This window comes from Oncorhynchus nerka, linkage group LG17 (genome assembly GCF_034236695.1).
Source record: "Oncorhynchus nerka isolate Pitt River linkage group LG17, Oner_Uvic_2.0, whole genome shotgun sequence".
NCBI lineage: Eukaryota > Metazoa > Chordata > Actinopteri > Salmoniformes > Salmonidae > Oncorhynchus > Oncorhynchus nerka.
Genome location: NC_088412.1, coordinates 855,075 through 880,603, shown reverse-complemented (window position 1 = coordinate 880,603; position 25,529 = coordinate 855,075). Strand labels below are relative to the sequence as shown.

The window sequence follows — 25,529 nt, the reverse complement described above, 5'->3', positions numbered from 1 at the left end:
CGCAATACCCTTGATGCAGTTGCACTCCTAAAAACATTTCTCATAAGAAACTATCTCCCTGGTACACAGAAAATACCCGAGCTCTGAAGCAAGCTTCCAGAAAATTGGAACGGAAATGGCGCCACACCAAACTGGAAGTCTTCCGACTAGCTTGGAAGGACGGTACTGTGCAGTACCGAAGAGCCCTTACTGCTGCTCCACCAAACTGTAAGTCTTCCGACTAGCTTGGAAAGACAGTACCATGCAGTATCGAAGAGCCCTTACTGCTGCTCGATCATCCTATTTTTCTAACTTAATTGAGGAAAATAAGAACAATCTGAAATTCCTTTTTGATACTGTCGCAAAGCTAACTAAAAAGCAGCATTCCCCAAGAGAGGATGGCTTTCACTTCAGCAGTGATAAATTCACCAACTTCTTTGAGGAAAAGATCATGATTGTTAGAAAGCAAATTACGGACTCCTCTTTAAATTTGCGTATTCCTTCAAAGCTCAGTTGTCCTGAGTCTGCACAACTCTGCCAGGACCTAGGATCAAGAGAGACGCTCAAGTGTTTTAGTACTATATCTCTTGACACAATGATGAAAATAATCATGGCCTCTAAACCTTCAAGCTGTATACTGGACCCTATTCCAACTAAACTACTGAAAGAGCTGCTTCCTGTGCTTGGCCCTCCTATGTTGAACATAATAAATGTCTCTCTATCCACCGGATGTGTACCAAACTCACTAAAAGTGGCAGTAATAAAGCCTCTCTTGAAAAAGCCAAACCTTGACCCAGAAAATATAAAAAACTATCGGCCTATATCGAATCTTCCATTCCTCTCAAATTTTTTAGAAAAGGCTGTTGCGCAGCAACTCACTGCCTTCCTGAAGACAAACAATGTATACGAAATGCTTCAGTCTGGTTTTAGACCCCATCATAGCACTGAGACTGCACTTGTGAAGGTGGTAAATTACCTTTTAATGGCATCAGACCGAGGCTCTGCATCTGTCCTCGTGCTCCTAGACCTTAGTGCTGCTTTTGATACCATCGATCACCACATTTTTTGGAGAGATTGGAAACCCAAATTGGTCTACACGGACACGTTCTGGCCTGGTTTAGATCTTATCTGTCGGAAAGATATCAGTTTGTCTCTGTGGATGGTTTGTCTTCTGACAAATCAACTGTAAGTTTCGGTGTTCCTCAAGGTTCTGTTTTATTTTGTTTTCAGTATATATTTGACCTCTTGGTGATGTCATTCGGAAACATGTTAACTTTCGCTGCTATGCGGATGACACACAGCTGTACATTTCAATGAAACATGGTGAAGCCCCAAAATTGCAAATGTTTTACTTTTAAACTCGGACAAAACAGAGATGCTTGTTCTAGGTCTCAAGAAACAAAGAGATCTTCTGTTGAATCTGACAATTAATCTTAATGGTTATACAGTCATCTCAAATAAAACTGTGAAGGACCTCGGCGTTACTCTGGACCCTGATCTCTCTTTTGAAGAACATATCAAGACTGTTTCAAGGACAGCTTTTTTCCATCTTCGTAACATTGCAAAAATCAGAAACCTTCTGTCCAAAAATTATGCAGAAAAATTAATCCATGCTTTTGTCACTTCTAGGTTAGACTACTGCAATGCTCTACTTTCCGTCTACCCGGATAAAGCACTAAATAAACTTCAGTTAGTGCTGAATACGGCTGCTAGAATCCTGACTAGAACCCCAAAATTGATCATATTACTCCAGTGCCTCCCTACACTGGCTTCCTGTCAAAGCAAGGGCTGATTTCAAGGTTTTACTGCTAACCTACAAAGCATTACATGAGCTTGCTCCTACCTATCTTTCTGATTTGGTCCTGCCGTACATACCTACACGTACGCTACGGTCACAAGACGCAGGCCTCCTAATTGTCCCTAGAATTTCTAAGCAAACAGCTGGAGGCAGGGCTTTCTCCTATAGAGCTCCATTTTTATGGAACGGTCTGCCTACCCATGTGAGAGATGCAAACTCGGTCTCAACCTTTAAGTCTCTACTGAAGACTCATCTCTTCAGTGGGTCATATGATTGAGTGTAGTCTGGCCCAGGAGTGGGAGGGTGAACGGAAAGGCTCTGGAGCAACGAACCGCCCTTGCCGTCTCTGCCTGGCCGGTTCCCCTCTTTCCACTGGGATTCTCTGCCTCTAACCCTATTACAGGGGCTGAGTCACTGGCTTACTGGGGCTCTTTCATACCGTCCCTAGGAGTGCGTCACTTGAGTGGGTTGAGTCACTGATGTGATCTTCCTGTCTGGGTTGGCGCCCCCCCCCCCTTGGGTTGTGCCGTGGCGGAGATCTTTGTGGGCTATACTCGGCCTTGTCTCAGGATGGTAAGTTGGTGGTTGAAGATATCCCTCTAGTGGTGTGGGGGCTGTGCTTTGGCAAAGTGGGTGGGGTTATATCCTTCCTGCTTGGCCCTGTCCGGGGGTGTCCTCGGATGGGGCCACAGTGTCTCCTGACCCCTCCTGTCTCAGCCTCCAGTATTTATGACGCAGTAGTTTATGTGTCGGGGGCTAGGGTCAGTTTGTTATATCTGGAGTACTTCTCCTGTCCTATTCGGTGTCCTGTGTGAATTTAAGTGTGCTCTCTCTAATTCTCTTTCTCTTTCTTTCTTTCGGAGGACCTGAGCCCTAGGACCATGCCTCAGGACTACCTGACATGATGACTCCTTGCTGTCCCCAGTCCACCTGGCCGTGCTGCTGCTCCAGTTTCAACTGTTCTGCCTGTGATTATTATTATTGGACCATGCTGGTCATTTATGAACATTTGAACATCTTGGCCATGTTTTGTTATAATCTCCACCCGGCACAGCCAGAAGAGGACTGACCACCCCACATAGCCTGGTTCCTCTCTAGGTTTCTTCCTAGATTTTGGCCTTTCTAGGGAGTTTTTCCTAGCCACCGTGCTTCTACACCTGCATTGATTGCTGTTTGGGGTTTTAGGCTGGGTTTCTGTACAGCACTTTGATATATCAGCTGATGTACGAAGGGCTATATAAATACATTTGATTTGATTTGTTGTATCGTACCTTGGAGAGGTGGACATGTGGCTATAAGGTATATGATATCGTACCTTGGAGAGGTGGACATGTGGCTATAAGGTATATGATATCGTACCTTGGAGAGGAGGACATGTGGCTATAAGGTATATAATATCGTACCTTGAAGAGGAGGACATGTGGCTATAAGGTATATGATATCGTACCTTGGAGCAGAGGACATGTGGCTATAAGGTATATGATATCGTACCTTGGAGAGGAGGACATGTGGCTATAAGGTATATGATATCGTACCTTGGAACGGTGGACATGTGGCTATAAGGTATATGATATCGTACCTTGGAGCGATGGACATGTGGCACCCCGCTCCTCATAAGGGCTTTGAGTTCGGGGCAGTGCACCATGTCTCTGTTCATAGTAGAGGAGAGATAGTTCTCCCACTTCACCCCCACTGACACCTCAGGGTCTGTTAGGGAGAGGGAGCACAGGTCCAGAGCCCTCACCTGGGGAGAGGAGGAAGATGATGAGTAAAAGGAGAGGGAGGGGGAGGAGGGGGAGCACAGGTCCAGAGCCCTCACCTGGGGAGAGGAGGAGGATGATGAGTAAAAGGAGAGGGAGGGAGAGCACAGGTCCAGAGCCCTCACCTGGGGAGAGGAGGAGGATGATGATGAGTAAAAGGATAGGGAGGGCAGGGGCATGGATACAGGGATAGGGAGGGCAGGGGCATGGATACAGGGATAGGGAGTGCAGGGGCATGGAGTCAGGGATAGGGAGGGCAAGGAGACAGGGAAAGGGAGGGCAAGGAGACAGGGAAAAGGGAGGAAAGGGAGGGGAGACAGGGAAAGGGAGGGCAAGGAGACAGGGAAAGGGAGGGCAGGGAGACAGGGAAAGGGAGGGCAGGGAGACAGGGAAAGGGAGGGCAGGGAGACAGGGAAAGGGAGGGCAGGGAGACAGGGAAAGGGAGGGCAGGGAGACAGGGAAAGGGAGGGCAGGGAGACAGGGAAAGGGAGGGCAAGGAGACAGGGAAAGGGAGGGCAAGGAGACAGGGAAAGGGAGGGCAGGGAGACAGGGAAAGGAGGGCAGGGAGACAGGGAAAGGGAGGGCAGACAGGGAGACAGGGAAAGGGAGGGCAGGGAGACAGGGAAAGGGAGGGCAGGGAGACAGGGAAAGGGAGGGCAGGGAGACAGGGAAAGGAGGGCAGGGAGACAGGGAAAGGGAGGGCAGGGAGACAGGGAAAGGGAGGGCAGGGAGACAGGGAAAGGGAGGGCAGGGAGAGAGGGAAAGGGAGTGCAGGGAGACAGGGAAAGGGAGGGCAGGGAGACAGGGAAAGGGAGGGCAGGGAGACAGGGAAAGGGAGGGCAGGGAGACAGGGAAAGGGAGGGCAGGGAGACAGGGAAAGGGAGGGCAGGGAGACAGGGAAAGGGAGGGCAGGGAGACAGGGAAAGGGAGGGCATGGAGACCGGGAAAGGGAGGGCAGGTCCAGAGCTCTCACCTTGGCTACCAGCTTCTCCTCTTCATCATCCTCCTCTGGAACTGTTTTGAAGCCAAACACATCGTACTCACTGGTTGGATGGAGAGGGGAAATAATTGATTGAAATAACCTCACACAAGAGAGCAGGACAGCGTCGTCAGCCGAACAACAATCATAAAAGGTTAAGTACCTTGCTCAGGGGCACAACAGCAGTGAATAGAGGGTCAGTGGAAAGGTTCTTTCAATATCCTTATACATTGTCAGTGGAAAGGTTCTTTCAATATCCTTATACATTAACACAGTAGCATATATTGAATAGAGCAATATACTAATAAACCAGTCTTTAACATATGATGCTGAAGTAATGGAGGTGCAGAACAATCCCCATCAAAGGGTGTTTTAAGCCGGTTTGAACCCAAACAAGTACCAGTTTATATCATTCCTTTCAGTTATTTTTTTCAACCTCTGAAATGTACTTTTCTTTTACATTTAGCTCAACATTAAATTAGTTCAACCAATCAGTGTGTGTGTCTGTGAATTGGTCAAGCTATTTAAATGCATTAGACGAAATAGAGTGTATGGCTAAGTAGGTAGGCTACAGTAAGTCACCTAGTAACATCGTTGGTAGACTACAGTAAGTCATCTAGTAACATAGTAGGTAGGCTACAGTAAGTCATCTAGTAACATCGTTGGTAGGCTACAGTAAGTCATCTAGTAACATAGTAGGTAGGCTACAGTAAGTCACCTAGTAACCTAGACTACAGTAAGTCATCTAGTAACATAGTAGGTAGGCTACAGTAAGTCATCTAGTAACATCGTTGGTAGGCTACAGTAAGTCATCTAGTAACATAGTAGGTAGGCTACAGTAAGTCACCTAGTAACATCGTTGGTAGACTACAGTAAGTCATCTAGTAACATAGTAGGTAGGCTACAGTAAGTCATCTAGTAACATCGTTGGTAGGCTACAGTAAGTCATCTAGTAACATCGTTGGTAGACTACAGTAAGTCATCTAGTAACATCGTTGGTAGACTACAGTAAGTCATCTAGTAACATAGTAGGTAGACTACAGTAAGTCATCTAGTAACATCGTTGGTAGGCTACAGTAAGTCATCTAGTAACATAGTAGGTAGACTACAGTAAGTCATCTAGTAACATAGTAGGTAGGCTACAGTAAGTCATCTAGTAACATCGTTGGTAGGCTACAGTAAGTCATCTAGTAACATCGTTGGTAGACTACAGTACGTCATCTAGTAACATCGTTGGTAGACTACAGTAAGTCATCTAGTAACATAGTAGGTAGACTACAGTAAGTCATCTAGTAACATCGTTGGTAGGCTACAGTAAGTCATCTAGTAACATAGTAGGTAGGCTACAGTAAGTCATCTAGTAACATAGTAGGTAGGCTACAGTAAGTCATCTAGTAACATAGTAGGTAGGCTACAGTAAGTAATCTAGTAACATAGTAGGTAGGCTACAGTAAGTCATCTAGTAACATCGTTGGTAGGCTACAGTAAGTAATCTAGTAACATAGTAGGTAGGCTACAGTAAGTCATCTAGTAACATAGTAGGTAGGCTACAGTAAGTCATCTAGTAAAATCGTTGGTAGGCTACAGTAAGTCATCTAGTAACATCGTTGGTAGGCTACAGTAAGTCATCTAGTAACATAGTAGGTAGGCTACAGTAAGTCATCTAGTAACATAGTAGGTAGGCTACAGTAAGTCATCTAGTAACATAGTAGGTAGGCTACAGTAAGTCATCTAGTAACATAGTAGGTAGGCTACAGTAAGTCATCTAGTAACATAGTAGGTAGACTACAGTAAGTCATCTAGTAACATAGTAGGTAGGCTACAGTAAGTCATCTAGTAACATAGTAGGTAGGCTACAGTAAGTCATCTAGTAACATAGTAGGTAGGCTACAGTAAGTCATCTAGTAACATAGTAGGTAGGCTACAGTAAGTCATCTAGTAACATCGTTGGTAGGCTACAGTAAGTCATCTAGTAACATAGTAGGTAGGCTACAGTAAGTCATCTAGTAACATAGTAGGTAGGCTACAGTAAGTCATCTAGTAACATAGTAGGTAGGCTACAGTAAGTCATCTAGTAACATAGTAGGTAGGCTACAGTAAGTCATCTAGTAACATAGTAGGTAGGCTACAGTAAGTCATCTAGTAACATCGTTGGTAGGCTACAGTAAGTCATCTAGTAACATAGTAGGTAGGCTACAGTAAGTCATCTAGTAACATAGTAGGTAGGCTACAGTAAGTCATCTTGTAACATAGTAGGTAGGCTACAGTAAGTCATCTAGTAACATAGTAGGTAGGCTACAGTAAGTCATCTAGTAACATCGTTGGTAGGCTACAGTAAGTCATCTAGTAACATAGTAGGTAGGCTACAGTAAGTCATCTAGTAACATAGTAGGTAGGCTACAGTAAGTCATCTAGTAACATAGTAGGTAGGCTACAGTAAGTCATCTAGTAACATAGTAGGTAGGCTACAGTAAGTCATCTTGTAACATCGTTGGTAGGCTACAGTAAGTCATCTAGTAACATCGTTGGTTGACTACAGTAAGTCATCTAGTAACATCGTTGGTAGGCTACCATCTAGTAACATCGTTGGTAGGCTACAGTAAGTCATCTTGTAACATCGTTGGTAGACTACAGTAAGTCATCTAGTAACATCGTTGGTAGACTACAGTAAGTCATCTTGTAACATCGTTGGTAGGCTACAGTACGTCATCTAGTAACATCGTTGGTAGGCTACCATCTAGTAACATCGTTGGTAGGCTACAGTAAGTCATCTTGTAACATCGTTGGTAGACTACAGTAAGTCATCTAGTAACATCGTTGGTAGACTACAGTAAGTCATCTTGTAACATCGTTGGTAGGCTACAGTAAGTCATCTTGGAACATCGTTGGTAGACTACAGTAAGTCATCTTGTAACATCGTTGGTAGACTACAGTAAGTCATCTAGTAACATAGTTGGTAGACTACAGTAAGTCATCTTGTAACATCGTTGGTAGGCTACAGTAAGTCATCTTGTAACATAGTTGGTAGACTACAGTAAGTCATCTAGTAACATAGTTGGTAGACTACAGTAAGTCATCTTGTAACATCGTTGGTAGACTACAGTAAGTCATCTTGTAACATCGTTGGTAGACTACAGTAAGTCATCTTGTAACATCGTTGGTAGACTACAGTAAGTCATCTTGTAACATCGTTGGTAGACTACAGTAAGTCATCTTGTAACATCGTTGGTAGACTACAGTAAGTCAAGTAACATCGTTGTAGGCTACATCGTTGGTAGGCTACAGTAAGTCATCTAGTAACATAGTAGGTAGGCTACAGTAAGTCATCTAGTAACATAGTAGGTAGGCTACAGTAAGTCATCTAGTAACATCGTTGGTAGGCTACAGTAAGTCATCTAGTAACATAGTAGGTAGGCTACAGTAAGTCATCTAGTAAACATAGTAAGGTAACATAGTAGCTACAGTAAGTCATCTAGTAACATAGTAGGTAGGCTACAGTAAGTCATCTAGTAACATCGTTGGTAGGCTACAGTAAGTCATCTAGTAACATAGTAGGTAGGCTACAGTAAGTCATCTAGTAACATAGTAGGTAGGCTACAGTAAGTCATCTTGTAACATAGTAGGTAGGCTACAGTAAGTCATCTAGTAACATAGTAGGTAGGCTACAGTAAGTCATCTAGTAACATCGTTGGTAGGCTACAGTAAGTCATCTAGTAACATAGTAGGTAGGCTACAGTAAGTCATCTAGTAACATAGTAGGTAGGCTACAGTAAGTCATCTAGTAACATAGTAGGTAGGCTACAGTAAGTCATCTAGTAACATAGTAGGTAGGCTACAGTAAGTCATCTTGTAACATCGTTGGTAGACTACAGTAAGTCATCTTGTAACATCGTTGGTAGACTACAGTAAGTCATCTAGTAACATAGTTGGTAGACTACAGTAAGTCATCTAGTAACATCGTTGGTAGGCTACAGTAAGTCATCTTGTAACATAGTTGGTAGACTACAGTAAGTCATCTAGTAACATAGTTGGTAGACTACAGTAAGTCATCTTGTAACATCGTTGGTAGACTACAGTAAGTCATCTTGTAACATAGTTGGTAGACTACAGTAAGTCATCTTGTAACATCGTTGGTAGACTACAGTAAGTCATCTAGTAACATCGTTGGTAGGCTACAGTAAGTCATCTAGTAACATCGTTGGTAGACTACAGTAAGTCATCTTGTAACATCGTTGGTAGGCTACAGTAAGTCATCTAGTAACATAGTAGGTAGGCTACAGTAAGTCATCTAGTAACATAGTAGGTAGGCTACAGTAAGTCATCTAGTAACATCGTTGGTAGGCTACAGTAAGTCATCTTGTAGCATTGTGGTAGGCTACAGTAAGTCATCTAGTAACATAGTTGGTAGACTACAGTAAGTCATCTAGTAACATAGTTGGTAGACTACAGTAAGTCATCTAGTAACATCGTTGGTAGGCTACAGTAAGTCATCAAGTAACATCGTTGGTAGGCTACAGTAAGTCATCTAGTAACATCGTTGGTTGACTACAGTAAGTCATCTAGTAACATCTTGTAACATCGTTGGTAGACTACAGTAAGTCATCTTGTAACATCGTTGGTAGACTACAGTAAGTCATCTTGTAACACTGTTGGTAGACTACCATCTTGTAAGATCGTTGGTTGACTACAGTAAGTCATCTAGTAACATAGTTGGTAGACTACAGTAAGTCATCTAGTAACATAGTTGGCAGGCTACAGTAAGTCATCTAGTAACATAGTTGGTAGACTACAGTAAGTCATCTAGTAAAATAGTTGGTAGGCTACAGTAAGTCATCTAGTAACATCGTTGGTAGGCTACAGTAAGTCATCTTGTAACATCGTTGGTAGGCTACCATCTAGTAACATCGTTGGTAGGCTACAGTAAGTCATCTTGTAACATCGTTGGTAGGCTACAGTAAGTCATCTAGTAACATCGTTGGTAGACTACAGTAAGTCATCTTGTAACATCGTTGGTAGACTACAGTAAGTAATCTAGTAACATAGTTGGTAGACTACAGTAAGTCATCTAGTAACATTGTTGGTAGACTACAGTAAGTCATCTAGTAGCATCGTTGGTAGACTACAGTAAGTCATCTTGTACTATTGTTGGTAGGCTACAGTAAGTCATCTTGTAACATAGTTGGTAGACTACAGTAAGTCATCTTGTAACATCGTTGGTAGGCTACAGTAAGTCATCTTGTAACATCGTTGGTTGGCTACAGTAAGTAATCTAGTAACATCGTTGGTAGGCTACAGTAAGTCATCTAGTAACATTGTTGGTAGGCTACAGTAAGTCATCTAGTAACATTGTTGGTAGGCTACAGTAAGTCATCTAGTAACATCGTTGGTAGGCTACCATCTAGTAGTACTACAGTAAGTCATCTTGTAACATCGTTTGACTACAGTAAGTCATCTTGTAACATCGTTGGTAGACTACCATCTAGTAACATCGTTGGTTGACTACAGTAAGTCATCTAGTAACATAGTTGGTAGGCTATAGTAAGTCATCTTGTAACATTGTTGGTAGACTACAGTAAGTCATCTTGTAACATCGTTGGTAGGCTAACATCTAGTAACATAGTTGGCAGGCTACAGTAAGTCATCTTGTAACATTGTTGGTAGGCTACAGTAAGTCATCTTGTAACATCGTTGGTAGGCTACAGTAAGTCATCTTGTAACACTGTTGGTAGACTACAGTAAGTCATCTTGTAACATCTTATAACATCATTGGTAGGCTACAGTAAGTCATCTAGTAACATTGTTGGTAGACTACAGTAAGTCATCTTGTAACATCATTGGTAGACTACAGTAAGTCATCTTGTAACATCGTTGGTAGGCTACAGTAAGTCATCTTGTAACATCGTTGGTAGGCTACAGTAAGTCATCTTGTAACATCGTTGGTAGGCTACAGTAAGTCATCTAGTAACATCGTTGGTAGACTACAGTAAGTCATCTTGTAGCATTGTGGTAGGCTACAGTAAGTCATCTTGTAACATTGTTGGTAGGCTACAGTAAGTAATCTAGTAACATAGTTGGTAGGCTACAGTACGTCATCTAGTAACATTGTGGTAGGCTATAGTAAGTCATCTAGTAACATAGTTGGTAGACTACAGTACGTTATCTAGTAACATAGTTGGTAGGCTACAGTAAGTCATCTTGTAACATTGTTGGTAGACTACAGTAAGTCATCTTGTAACATCGTTGGTAGGCTACAGTAAGTCATCTAGTAACATCGTTGGTTGACTACAGTAAGTCATCTAGTAACATCTTGTAACATCGTTGGTAGACTACAGTAAGTCATCTTGTAACATCGTTGGTAGACTACAGTAAGTCATCTTGTAACACTGTTGGTAGACTACCATCTTGTAAGATCGTTGGTTGACTACAGTAAGTCATCTAGTAACATAGTTGGTAGACTACAGTAAGTCATCTAGTAACATAGTTGGCAGGCTACAGTAAGTCATCTAGTAACATAGTTGGTAGACTACAGTAAGTCATCTAGTAAAATAGTTGGTAGGCTACAGTAAGTCATCTAGTAACATCGTTGGTAGGCTACAGTAAGTCATCTTGTAACATCGTTGGTAGGCTACCATCTAGTAACATCGTTGGTAGGCTACAGTAAGTCATCTTGTAACATCGTTGGTAGGCTACAGTAAGTCATCTAGTAACATCGTTGGTAGACTACAGTAAGTCATCTTGTAACATCGTTGGTAGACTACAGTAAGTAATCTAGTAACATAGTTGGTAGACTACAGTAAGTCATCTAGTAACATTGTTGGTAGACTACAGTAAGTCATCTAGTAGCATCGTTGGTAGACTACAGTAAGTCATCTTGTACTATTGTTGGTAGGCTACAGTAAGTCATCTTGTAACATAGTTGGTAGACTACAGTAAGTCATCTAGTAGCATCGTTGGTAGACTACAGTAAGTCATCTTGTACTATTGTTGGTAGGCTACAGTAAGTCATCTTGTAACATAGTTGGTAGACTACAGTAAGTCATCTTGTAACATCGTTGGTAGGCTACAGTAAGTCATCATCTTGTAACATCGTTGGTTGGCTACAGTAAGTAATCTAGTAACATCGTTGGTAGGCTACAGTAAGTCATCTAGTAACATTGTTGGTAGGCTACAGTAAGTCATCTAGTAACATTGTTGGTAGGCTACAGTAAGTCATCTAGTAACATCGTTGGTAGGCTACCATCTAGTAACATCGTTGGTTGACTACAGTAAGTCATCTTGTAACATCGTTAGGTAAGACTACCATCTAGCAACATCGTTGGTTGACTACAGTAAGTCATCTAGTAACATAGTTGGCAGTAAGGCTATAGTAAGTCATCTTGTAACATTGTTGGTAGACTACAGTAAGTCATCTTGTAACATCGTTGGTAGGCTAACATCTAGTAACATAGTTGGCAGGCTACAGTAAGTCATCTTGTAACATTGTTGGTAGGCTACAGTAAGTCATCTTGTAACATCATTGGTAGGCTACAGTAAGTCATCTTGTAACACTGTTGGTAGACTACAGTAAGTCATCTTGTAACATCTTAAGTAATCATCATTGGTAGGCTACAGTAAGTCATCTAGTAACATTGTTGGTAGACTACAGTAAGTCATCTTGTAACATCGTTGGTAGACTACAGTAAGTCATCTTGTAACATCGTTGGTAGGCTACAGTAAGTCATCTTGTAACATCGTTGGTAGACTACAGTAAGTCATCTTGTAACATCGTTGGTAGGCTACAGTAAGTCATCTTGTAACATCGTTGGTAGACTACAGTAAGTCATCTTGTAACATTGTGGTAGGCTACAGTAAGTCATCTTGTAACATTGTTGGTAGGCTACAGTAAGTCATCTAGTAACATAGTTGGTAGGCTACAGTAAGTCATCTAGTCATCTAGTAACATTGTAAGGTAACAGGTAGGCTACAGTAAGTCATCTAGTAACATAGTTGGTAGACTACAGTAAGTTATCTAGTAACATAGTTGGTAGGCTACAGTAAGTCATCTAGTCATCTAGACTACAGTAAGTCATTGTTGGTAGACTACAGTAAGTCATCTTGTAACATCGTTGGTAGGCTACAGTAAGTCATCTAGTAACATCGTTGGTTGACTACAGTAAGTCATCTATCGTTGGTTGTAACATCATCTTGTAACATCGTTGGTAGACTACAGTAAGTCATCTTGTAACATCGTTGGTAGACTACAGTAAGTCATCTTGTAACACTGTTGGTAGACTACCATCTTGTAAGATCGTTGGTTGACTACAGTAAGTCATCTAGTAACATAGTTGGTAGACTACAGTAAGTCATCTAGTAACATAGTTGGCAGGCTACAGTAAGTCATCTAGTAACATAGTTGGTAGACTACAGTAAGTCATCTAGTAAAATAGTTGGTAGGCTACAGTAAGTCATCTAGTAACATCGTTGGTAGGCTACAGTAAGTCATCTTGTAACATCGTTGGTAGGCTACCATCTAGTAACATCGTTGGTAGGCTACAGTAAGTCATCTTGTAACATCGTTGGTAGGCTACAGTAAGTCATCTAGTAACATCGTTGGTAGACTACAGTAAGTCATCTTGTAACATCGTTGGTAGACTACAGTAAGTAATCTAGTAACATAGTTGGTAGACTACAGTAAGTCATCTAGTAACATTGTTGGTAGACTACAGTAAGTCATCTAGTAGCATCGTTGGTAGACTACAGTAAGTCATCTTGTACTATTGTTGGTAGGCTACAGTAAGTCATCTTGTAACATAGTTGGTAGACTACAGTAAGTCATCTTGTAACATCGTTGGTAGGCTACAGTAAGTCATCTTGTAACATCGTTGGTTGGCTACAGTAAGTAATCTAGTAACATCGTTGGTAGGCTACAGTAAGTCATCTAGTAACATTGTTGGTAGGCTACAGTAAGTCATCTAGTAACATTGTTGGTAGGCTACAGTAAGTCATCTAGTAACATCGTTGGTAGGCTACCATCTAGTAACATCGTTGGTTGACTACAGTAAGTCATCTTGTAACATCGTTGGTAGACTACCATCTAGCAACATCGTTGGTTGACTACAGTAAGTCATCTAGTAACATAGTTGGCAGGCTATAGTAAGTCATCTTGTAACATTGTTGGTAGACTACAGTAAGTCATCTTGTAACATCGTTGGTAGGCTAACATCTAGTAACATAGTTGGCAGGCTACAGTAAGTCATCTTGTAACATTGTTGGTAGGCTACAGTAAGTCATCTTGTAACATCATTGGTAGGCTACAGTAAGTCATCTTGTAACACTGTTGGTAGACTACAGTAAGTCATCTTGTAACATCTTATAACATCATTGGTAGGCTACAGTAAGTCATCTAGTAACATTGTTGGTAGACTACAGTAAGTCATCTTGTAACATCATTGGTAGACTACAGTAAGTCATCTTGTAACATCGTTGGTAGGCTACAGTAAGTCATCTTGTAACATCGTTGGTAGGCTACAGTAAGTCATCTTGTAACATCGTTGGTAGGCTACAGTAAGTCATCTAGTAACATCGTTGGTAGACTACAGTAAGTCATCTTGTAGCATTGTGGTAGGCTACAGTAAGTCATCTTGTAACATTGTTGGTAGGCTACAGTAAGTAATCTAGTAACATAGTTGGTAGGCTACAGTACGTCATCTAGTAACATTGTGGTAGGCTATAGTAAGTCATCTAGTAACATAGTTGGTAGACTACAGTACGTTATCTAGTAACATAGTTGGTAGGCTACAGTAAGTCATCTTGTAACATTGTTGGTAGACTACAGTAAGTCATCTTGTAACATCGTTGGTAGGCTACAGTAAGTCATCTAGTAACATAGTTGGTAGACTACAGTAAGTCATCTAGTAACATAGTTGGTAGACTACAGTAAGTCATCTAGTAACATCGTTGGTAGACTACAGTAAGTCATCTAGTAACATTGTTGGTAGACTACAGTAAGTCATCTAGTAACATAGTTGGTAGACTACCATCTTGTAAGATCGTTGGTTGACTACAGTAAGTCATCTAGTAACATAGTTGGTAGACTACAGTAAGTCATCTAGTAACATAGTTGGCAGGCTACAGTAAGTCATCTAGTAACATAGTTGGTAGACTACAGTAAGTCATCTAGTAAAATAGTTGGTAGGCTACAGTAAGTCATCTAGTAACATCGTTGGTAGGCTACAGTAAGTCATCTTGTAACATCGTTGGTAGGCTACCATCTAGTAACATCGTTGGTAGGCTACAGTAAGTCATCTTGTAACATCGTTGGTAGGCTACAGTAAGTCATCTAGTAACATCGTTGGTAGACTACAGTAAGTCATCTTGTAACATCGTTGGTAGACTACAGTAAGTAATCTAGTAACATAGTTGGTAGGCTACAGTAAGTAATCTAGTAACATAGTTGGTAGACTACAGTAAGTCATCTAGTAACATTGTTGGTAGACTACAGTAAGTCATCTAGTAGCATCGTTGGTAGACTACAGTAAGTCATCTTGTACTATTGTTGGTAGGCTACAGTAAGTCATCTTGTAACATAGTTGGTAGACTACAGTAAGTCATCTTGTAACATCGTTGGTAGGCTACAGTAAGTCATCTTGTAACATCGTTGGTAGGCTACAGTAAGTCATCTAGTAACATCGTTGGTAGGCTACAGTAAGTCATCTAGTAACATTGTTGGTAGGCTACAGTAAGTCATCTAGTAACATTGTTGGTAGGCTACAGTAAGTCATCTAGTAACATCGTTGGTAGGCTACCATCTAGTAACATTGTTGGTTGACTACAGTAAGTCATCTTGTAACATCGTTGGTAGACTACCATCTAGCAACATCGTTGGTTGACTACAGTAAGTCATCTAGTAACATAGTTGGCAGGCTATAGTAAGTCATCTTGTAACATTGTTGGTAGACTACAGTAAGTCATCTTGTAACATCGTTGGTAGGCTAACATCTAGTAACATAGTTGGCAGGCTACAGTAAGTCATCTTGTAACATTGTTGGTAGGCTACAGTAAGTCATCTTGTAACATCGTTGGTAGGCTACAGTAAGTCATCTTGTAACACTGTTGGTAGACTACAGTAAGTCATCTTGTAACATCTTATAACATCATTGGTAGGCTACAGTAAGTCATCTAGTAACATTGTTGGTAGACTACAGTAAGTCATCTTGTAACATCATTGGTAGACTACAGTAAGTCATCTAGTAACATTGTTGGTAGACTACAGTAAGTCATCTAGTAACATCATTGGTAGACTACAGTAAGTCATCTTGTAACATCGTTGGTAGGCTACAGTAAGTCATCTTGTAACATCGTTGGTAGGCTACAGTAAGTCATCTTGTAACATCGTTGGTAGGCTACAGTAAGTCATCTAGTAACATCGTTGGTAGACTACAGTAAGTCATCTTGTAGCATTGTGGTAGGCTACAGTAAGTAATCTAGTAACATAGTTGGTAGGCTACAGTAAGTCATCTAGTAACATCGTTGGTAGACTACAGTAAGTCATCTAGTAACATCGTTGGTAGACTACAGTAAGTCATCTAGTAACATAGTTGGTAGACTACAGTAAGTCATCTAGTAACATCGTTGGTAGGTTACAGTAAGTCATCTTGTAACATCGTTGGCAGGCTACAGTAAGTCATCTTCCGAGTGACAGAGGGCTTTGCAAAGGAACTTTGTTGACATTTTTGTGGGACTGGAAAAACAACACCCAGAACATAAAATAACGTTATTAACCAGTTCCCATACTTTTAAAATATTGGTTCTGTTTACAGTATAGATCAGGTGCTATCCACCTGTAGAGCGTGTGTGTGCGTTTACCTGACAGGGTGTGGCTTAAAGATGGCGTGTCCCGTAGGGTCAGTGTTGTTCAGTGCATCCTCCAACAGTCTAGAGATGACCTCCCTGGCAGGACTCTGTTCTGAAGAGGAACACACTGGGTTCTTCAGGTCCTGAAGCAGCACCAGGTACTTACTCTCAACCTGACACACTTTAGCCTCCAACGCCACATACTGGAACCCAGAAAGAGGCACACAGAGAGGAGAGAGCAGAAGAGATAGGAGAAGAGAGAGAGAGGAGAGAGAGAAGAGATAGGAGAAGAGAGAGGAGAGAGAGAGGAGAAGAGAGAGAGAAGAGATAGGAGAGAGAGGAGAAGAGAGAGAGAGGAGAGAGAGAGGAGAGAGAGAGGAGAAGAGAGAAGAGAGAGAGAGGAGAAGAGAGAAGAGAGAGAGAGGAGAGAGAGGAGAGAGAGAGAGGAGAGAGAGAAGAGAGAAGAGAGAGAAGAGAGAGAGGAGAAGAGAGAGAGAGGAGAGAGAGCGAGAGATAAACATAGTGAGCAATGTTGACAGGGCATGAGGGCAGCAGCTGAGGTTAGAGCTGCACTGACTTCTTCCTGGTTGTACACCAACCAATTAAAACCATCCACACACCAACCAGTAGTCCTGCACCCCAGTAGTACACACCAACAGCACCAAACCAGTAGTCATGTACCCCAGTAGTACACACCAACAGCACCAACCAGTAGTACACACCAACAGCACCAAACCAGTAGTCCTGTACCCCAGTAGTACACATCAACAGCACCAAACCAGTAGTCCTGAACCCCAGTAGTACACACCAACAGCACCAAACCAGTAGTCCTGTACCCCATTAGTACACACCAACAGCACCAAACCAGTAGTCCTGTACCCCAGTAGTACACACCAACAGCACCAAACCAGTAGTCCTGTACCCCATTAGTACACACCAACAGCACCAAACCAGTAGTCCTGTACCCCAGTAGTACACACCAACAGCACCAAACCAGTAGTCATGTACAATAGTAGTACACACCAACAGCACCAAACCAGTAGTCCTGTACCCCAGTAGTACACACCAACAGCACCAAACCAGTAGTCCTGTACCCCAGTAGTACCTTAACCTCCAGAGATCTCTCCCTGGCCTCAGCGTTCCTTAGTAGAATAGTCAGCTCCAGGATCTCCTTATTCAGGAACTTGTTCTGGGATTTATAGCCTTGAACACTGTCCTGAAATGGAAATACCATTTTATAAGCATCATAAAAACTGTCATAACATGAGAAATAGGATATTAGCTGTGTTCAGTTGAGTTATTACTGTGTGGTTCTTCACATTTAAACAATACACCCCACCAGAGTTATTACTGTGTGGTTCTGACCCAACCCCCCCCCCCACCAGAGTTATTACTGTGTGGTTCTGACCCAACCCCCCCCACCAGAGTTATTACTGTGTGGTTCTGACCCCCACAATAATTATTACGGGGTGGTTCTGACCCAACCCTCCCCCAGAATTATTACTGTGTGGTTCGGACCCCCCCCCAGAGTTATTACTGTGTGGTTCTGACCCCCAGAGTTATTACTGTATGGTTCTGACCCCCCCCCCCAGAGTTATTACTGTGTGGTTCTGACCCCCCCAGAGTTATTACTGTGTGGTTCTGACCCCCCAGAGTTATTACTGTATGGTTCTGACCCCCCCCCCCAGAGTTATTACTGTATGGTTCTGACCCCCCCAGAGTTATTACTGTGTGGTTCTGACCCCCCAGAGTTATTACTGTGTGGTTCTGACCCCCCAGAGTTATTACTGTGTGGTTCTGACCCCCCCCAGAGTTATTACTGTGTGGTTCTGCCCCAACCCCCACCCCCACCAGAGTTATTACTGTGTGGTTCTGACCCAACCCCCCAGAGTTATTACTGTGTGGTTCTGCCCCCCCCAGAGTTATTACTGTGTAGTTCTGACCCAACCCCCACCAGAGTTATTACTGTGTGGTTCTGTCCCCCCCCAGAGTTATTACTGTATGGTTCTGCCCCCCACCAGAGTTATTACTGTGTGGTTCTGACCCCACCAGAGTTATTACTGTGTGGTTTTGACCCCCAGTAGTATTACTGTGGGGTTCTGACCCCCCCCAGAGTTATTACTGTGTGGTTCTGACCCCCCACCAGAGTTATTACTGTGTGGTTCTGACCCAACCCCCCAGAGTTATTACTGTGTGGTTCTGCCCCCCCAGAGTTATTACTGTGTGGTTTTGACCCCCCCAGTAGTATTACTGTGGGGTTCTGATCCCCCCCAGAGTTATTACTGTGTGGTTCTGACCCCCCAGAGTTATTACTGTGTGGTTCTGACCCCCCCCACCAGAGTTATTACTGTGTGGTTCTGACCCAACCCCCCACCAGAGTTATTACTGTGTGGTTCTGACCCAACCCCCACCCACCAGAGTTATTACTGTATGGTTCTGACCCAACCCCCACCCACCAGAGTTATTACTGTATGGTTCTGACCCAACCCCCACCCACCAGAGTTATTACTGTATGGTTCTGACCCAACACCCCCACCATAGTTATTACTGTATGGTTCTGACCCAACCCCCACCCACCAGAGTTATTACTGTATGGTTCTGACCCAACCCCCACCCACCAGAGTTATTACTGTATGGTTCTGACCCAACACCCCACCATAGTTATTACTGTATGGTTCTGACCCAACCCCCACCCACCAGAGTTATTACTGTATGGTTCTGACCCAACCCCCACCCACCAGAGTTATTACTGTATGGTTCTGACCCCCCCACCAGAGTTATTACTGTATGGTTCTGACCCCCACAATAATTATTACGGGGTGGTTCTGACTCCCCCCCAGAGTTATTACTGTGTGGTTCTGACCCCCCCCCAGAATTATTACTGTGTGGTTCTGACCCCCCCCAGAGTTATTACTGTGTGGTTCTGACCCCCCAGAGTTATTACTGTATGGTTCTGACCCCCCCCCCAGAGTTATTACTGTATGGTTCTGACCTCCCCCAGAGTTATTACTGTGTGGTTCTGACCCCCCCCAGAGTTATTACTGTGTGGTTCTGACCCCCCCCCACCAGAGTTATTACTGTGTGGTTCTGACCCAACCCCCCACCAGAGTTATTACTGTGTGGTTCTGACCCAACCCCCCCACCCCCACCAGAGTTATTACTGTGTGGTTCTTCCCCCCCCCACCAGATTTATTACTGTGTGGTTCTGCCCCCCCGCAGAGTTATTACTGTATGGTTCTGCCCCCCCCACCAGAGTTATTACTGTGTGGTTCTGACCCAACCCCCACCCCCACCAGAGTTATTACTGTGTGGTTCTGACCCAACCCCCACCCCCACCAGAGTTATTACTGTGTGGTTCTTCCCCCCCCCGCACCAGATTTATTACTGTGTGGTTCTGTTCCCCCCCCCAGAGTTATTACTGTATGGTTCTGCCCCCCCCACCAGAGTTATTACTGTGTGGTTCTGACCCAACCCCCACCCCCACCAGAGTTATTACTGTGTGGTTCTGACCCAACCCCCACCAGAGTTATTACTGTGTGGTTCTTCCCCCCCACCAGATTTATTACTGTGTGGTTCTGCCCCCCCCCAGAGTTATTATTGTATGGTTCTGCCCCCCACCAGAGTTATTACTGTGTGGTTCTGACCCAACCCCCACCAGAGTTATTACTGTGTGGTTCTGACCCAACCCCCCTCCCCCAGAGTTATTACTGTGTGGTTCTGACCCAACCCCCACCCCCACCAGAGTTATTACTGTGTGGTTCTGACCCAACCCCCACCCCCACCAGAGTTATTACTGTGTGGTTCTTCCCCCTCCCCCCCACCAGATTTATTACTGTATGGTTCTGCCCCCCCCACCAGAGTTATTACTGTGTGGTTCTGACCCAACCCCCACCCCCACCAGAGTTATTACTGTGTGGTTCTGACCCAACCCCCACCAGAGTTATTACTGTGTGGTTCTGCCCCCCACCAGAGTTATTACTGTGTGGTTCTGCCCCCCCCAGAGTTATTACTGTGTGGTCCCCCCGGTCCCCCCCCCAGAGTTATTACTGTATGGTTCTGACCCAACCCTCCCCCAGAATTATTACTGTGTGGTTCTGACCCCCCCAGAGTTATTACTGTGTGGTTCTGACCCCCCAGAGTTATTACTGTATGGTTCTGCCCCCCCCCAGAGTTATTACTGTATGGTTCTGACCCCCCCCCAGAGTTATTACTGTGTGGTTCTGACCCCCCCCCCCCCCCACCAGAGTTATTACTGTGTGGTTCTGACCCCCCCCAGAGTTATTACTGTATGGTTCTGACCCCCCCCCAGAGTTATTACTGTGTGGTTCTGACCCCCACCCCCCCAGAGTTATTACTGTGTGGTTCTGACCCCCCAGAGTTATTACTGTGTGGTTCTGCCCCCCCCCCCCCCCGCCCCACCAGAGTTATTACTGTGTGGTTCTGACCCAACCCCCACCCCCACCAGAGTTATTACTGTGTGGTTCTGACCCAACCCCCACCCCCACCAGAGTTATTACTGTGTGGTTCTCCCCCCCCACCAGATTTATTACTGTGTGGTTCTGCCCCCCCCCCAGAGTTATTACTGTATGGTTCTGACCCAACCCCCCCCACCAGAGTTATTACTGTGTGGTTCTGACCCAACCCCCACCCCCACCAGAGTTATTACTGTGTGGTTCTGACCCAACCCCCCTCCCCCCAGAGTTATTACTGTGTGGTTCTGACCCAACCCCCCACCAGAGTTATTACTGTGTGGTTCTGTTCCCCCCCCCACCAGAGTTATTACTGTGTGGTTCTGACCCAACCCCCCCCCCCCAGAGTTATTACTGTATGGTTCTGACCCCCCAGAGTTATTACTGTGTGGTTCTGACCCCCCCCCCCAGAGTTATTACTGTGTGGTTCTGCCCCCCACCAGAGTTATTACTGTGTGGTTCTGACCCAACCCCCACCCCCACCAGAGTTATTACTGTGTGGTTCTGACCCAACCCCCACCCCCACCAGAGTTATTACTGTGTGGTTCTCCCCCCCCACCAGATTTATTACTGTGTGGTTCTGCCCCCCCCAGAGTTATTACTGTATGGTTCTGCCCCCCCCCACCAGAGTTATTACTGTGTGGTTCTGACCCAACCCCCACCCCCACCAGAGTTATTACTGTGTGGTTCTGACCCAACCCCCTCCCCCCCCAGAGTTATTACTGTGTGGTTCTGACCCAACCCCCCACCAGAGTTATTACTGTGTGGTTCTGCCCCCCCCACCAGAGTTATTACTGTGTGGTTCTGTCCCCCCCCCCCAGAGTTATTACTGTGTGGTCCGCCCCCCAGAGTTATTACTGTATGGTTCTGACCCCCCCCAGAGTTATTACTGTATGGTTCTGACCCAACCCAAAAACAATTGTTTTCACTATATATTTTACCTCTTGGGGATGTTATTCAAAAACATAATGTAAACTTTCACTGCTATGCGGATGACACACAGCTGTACATTTCAATGAAACATGGTGAAGCCCCAAAATTGCCCTCGCTAGAAGCATGTGTTTCAGACATAAGGAAGTGGATGGCTGCAAACTTTCTACTATTAAACTCGGACAAAACAGAGATGCTTGTTCTAGGTCCCAAGAAACAAAGAGATCTTCTGTTGAATCTGACAATTAATCTTAATGGTTGTACAGTCGTCTCAAATAAAACTGTGAAGGACCTCGGCGTTACTCTGGACCCTGATCTCTCTTTTGAAGAACATATCAAGACCATTTCGAGGACAGCTTTTTTCCATCTACGTAACATTGCAAAAATCAGAAACTTTCTGTCCAAAAATGATGCAGAAAAATTAATCCATGCTTTTGTTACTTCTAGGTTAGACTACTGCAAAGCTCTATTTTCCGGCTACCCGGATAAAGCACTAAATAAACTTCAGTTAGTGCTAAATATGGCTGCTAGGATCCTGACTAGAACCAAAAAATTTGATCATATTACTCCAGTGCTAGCCTCTCTACACTGGCTTCCTGTCAAAGCAAGGGCTGATTTCAAGGTTTTACTGCTAACCTACAAAGCATTACATGGGCTTGCTCCTACCTATCTCTCTGATTTGGTCCTGCCGTACATACCTACACGTACGCTACGGTCACAAGACGCAGGCCTCCTAATTGTCCCTAGAATTTCTAAGCAAACAGCTGGAGGCAGGGCTTTCTCCTATAGAGCTCAATTTTTATGGAACGGTCTGCCTACCCATGTCAGAGACGCAAACTCGGTCTCAACCTTTAAGTCTTTACTGAAGACTCATCTCTTCAGTGGGTCATATGATTGAGTGTAGTCTGGCCCAGGAGTGGGAAGGTGAACGGAAAGGCTCTGGAGCAACGAACCGCCCTTGCTGTCTCTGCCTGGCCGATTCCCCTCTTTCCACTGGGATTCTCTGCCTCTACCCTGTTACGGGGCTGAGTCACTGGCTTACTGGGGCTCTCTCATGCCGTCCCTGGGGGGGTGCGTCACCTGGGTGGGTTGATTCACTGTTGTGGTCGGCCTGTCTGGGTTGGCGCCCCCCTTGGGTTGAGCTGTGGCGGAGATCTTTGTGGGCTATACTCGGCCTTGTCTCAGGATGGTAAGTTGGTGGTTGAAGATATCCCTCTAGTGGTGTGGGGGCTGTGCTTTGGCAAAGTGGGTGGGGTTATATCCTTCCTGTTTGGCCCTGTCCGGGGTGTCCTCGGATGGGGCCACAGTGTCTCCTGACCCCTCCTGTCTCAGCCTCCAGTATTTATGCTGCATTAGTTTATGTGTCGGGGGGCTAGGGTCAGTTTGTTATATCTGGAGTACTTCTCCTGTCCTATTCGGTGTCCTGTGTGAATCTAAGTGTGCGTTCTCTAATTCTCTCCTTCTCTCTTTCTTTCTCTCTCTCGGAGGACCTGAGCCCTAGGACCATGCCCCAGGACTACCTGACATGATGACTCCTTGCTGTCCCCAGTCCACCTGGCCATGCTGCTGCTCCAGTTTCAACTGGCCTGGGCCCTAGGACCATGTCCCAGGACTACCTGACATGATGACTCCTTGCTGTCCCCAGTCCACCTGGCCATGCTGCTGCTCCAGTTTCAACTGTTCTGCCTTACTATTATTCAACCATGCTGGTCATTTATGAACATTTGAACATCTTGGCCACGTTCTGTTATAATCTCCACCCGGCACAGCCAGAAGAGGACTGGCCACCCCACATATGCTCTCTCTAATTCTCTCTTTCTTTCTCTCTCTCGGAGGACCTGAGCCCTAGGACCGTGCCCCAGGACTACCTGACATGATGACTCCTTGCTGTCCCCAGTCCACCTGACTGTGCTGCTGCTCCAGTTTCAACTGTTCTGCCTTATTATTATTCGACCATGCTGGTCATTTATGAACATTTGAACATCTTGGTCATGTTCTGTTATAATCTCTACCCGGCACAGCCAGAAGAGGACTGGCCACCCCACATAGCCTGGTTCCTCTCTAGGTTTCTTCCTAGGTTTTGGCCTTTCTAGGGAGTTTTTCCTAGCCACCGTGCTTTTACACCTGCATTGTTTGCTGTTTGGGGTTTTAGGCTGGGTTTCTGTACAGCGCTTTGAGATATCAGCTGATGTACGAAGGGCTATATAAATAAATTTGATTTGATTTGAACCCTCCCCCCCAGAATTATTACTGTGTGGTTCTGACCCCCCCCAGAGTTATTACTGTGTGGTTCTGACCCCCCCCCCAGAGTTATTACTGTATGGTTCTGACCCCCCCCAGAGTTATTACTGTATGGTTCTGACCTCCCCCAGAGTTATTACTGTGTGGTTCTGACCCCCCACCAGAGTTATTACTGTATGGTTCTGACCCCCCCCCCAGAGTTATTACTGTATGGTTCTGAACCCCCCAGAGTTATTACTGTATGGTTCTGAACCCCCCAGAGTTATTACTGTGTGGTTCTGACCCCCCCACCAGAGTTATTACTGTGTGGTTCTGACCCAACCCCCCACCAGAGTTATTACTGTGTGGTTCTTCCCCCCCACCAGATTTATTACTGTGTGGTTCTGCCCCCCCAGAGTTATTACTGTATGGTTCTGCCCCCCCCCCACCAGAGTTATTACTGTGTGGTTCTGACCCAACCCCCACCCCCACCAGAGTTATTACTGTGTGGTTCTGACCCAACCCCGCCCCCTCCCCCAGAGTTATTACTGTATGGTCCTGACCCAAACCCCCCCCACCAGAGTCATTACTGTGTGGTTCTGACCTCCCCCAGAGTTATTACTGTGTGGTTCTGACCCCCGCCAGAGTTATTACTGTGTGGTTCTGATCCCCCCCACCAGAGTTATTACTGTATGGTTCTGACCCCCCAGAGTTATTACTGTATGGTTCTGACCCAACCCCCCACCAGAGTTATTACTGTGTGGCTCTGACCCAACCCCCCAGAGTTATTACTGTATGGTTCTGACCCAACCCCCACCCACCAGAGTTATTACTGTGTGGTTCTGACCCAACACCCCCACCAGAGTTATTACTGTATGGTTCTGACCCAAACCCCCCACCAGAGTTATTACTGTGTGGTTCCGCCCCCCAGAGTTATTACTGTATGGTTCTGACCCCCCCAGAGTTATTACTGTATGGTTCTGACCCAACCCCCACCCACCAGAATTATTACTGTGTGGTTCTGACCCCCCGGAGTTATTACTGTGTGGTTCTGACCCCCCCCCGGAGTTATTACTGTATGGTTCTGACCCCCCAGAGTTATTACTGTATGGTTCTGACCCCCCCCCAGAGTTATTACTGTGTGGTTCTGACCCCCCAGAGTTATTACTGTATGGTTCTGACCCAACCCCCACCCACCAGAATTATTACTGTGTGGTTCTGACCCCCGGAGTTATTACTGTATGGTTCTGACCCCCCCCAGAGTTATTACTGTGTGGTTCTGACCCCCCCCAGAGTTATTACTGTGTGGTTCTGACCCCCCCCAGAGTTATTATTGTATGGTTCTGACCCCCCCCCCCCCCCCAGCCCGGTTTGTACCTTAAGATTGTTTATCTCCTGTTGCTGGCTGGCGGGGGGTGGAGCTGAGCTGCAGTCCTGCAGCAGGGGGGTGGTCCCGTCTGCTCCCTGGGCGGGTGTCTGAGACAGTTTAATGATGACCTCATCTTTGGCCTGGATGGTCTCCATCAGCATGCTCAGCTGCTCATTGATCTCCCCAACCTAGA

At 44.9% G+C, this 25,529-nt stretch overlaps 1 protein-coding gene across 1 annotated transcript in view; it reads right to left on the bottom strand.

Annotated features, from left to right (window-relative positions):
- The window catches only part of tbc1d2b (TBC1 domain family, member 2B), a 148,292-nt gene that overhangs the window by 20,303 nt on the left and 102,460 nt on the right, over positions 1-25,529 (bottom strand). Inside the window, exons 7-11 of the mRNA XM_065002814.1 lie at positions 25,345-25,524; positions 17,454-17,564; positions 16,361-16,551; positions 4,511-4,580; positions 3,357-3,521 (exon numbers count right to left, since the gene is read on the bottom strand). Coding sequence (XP_064858886.1) covers positions 3,357-3,521; positions 4,511-4,580; positions 16,361-16,551; positions 17,454-17,564; positions 25,345-25,524 — 717 coding nt within the window. The remainder of the gene's footprint in view (positions 1-3,356; positions 3,522-4,510; positions 4,581-16,360; positions 16,552-17,453; positions 17,565-25,344; positions 25,525-25,529) is intronic.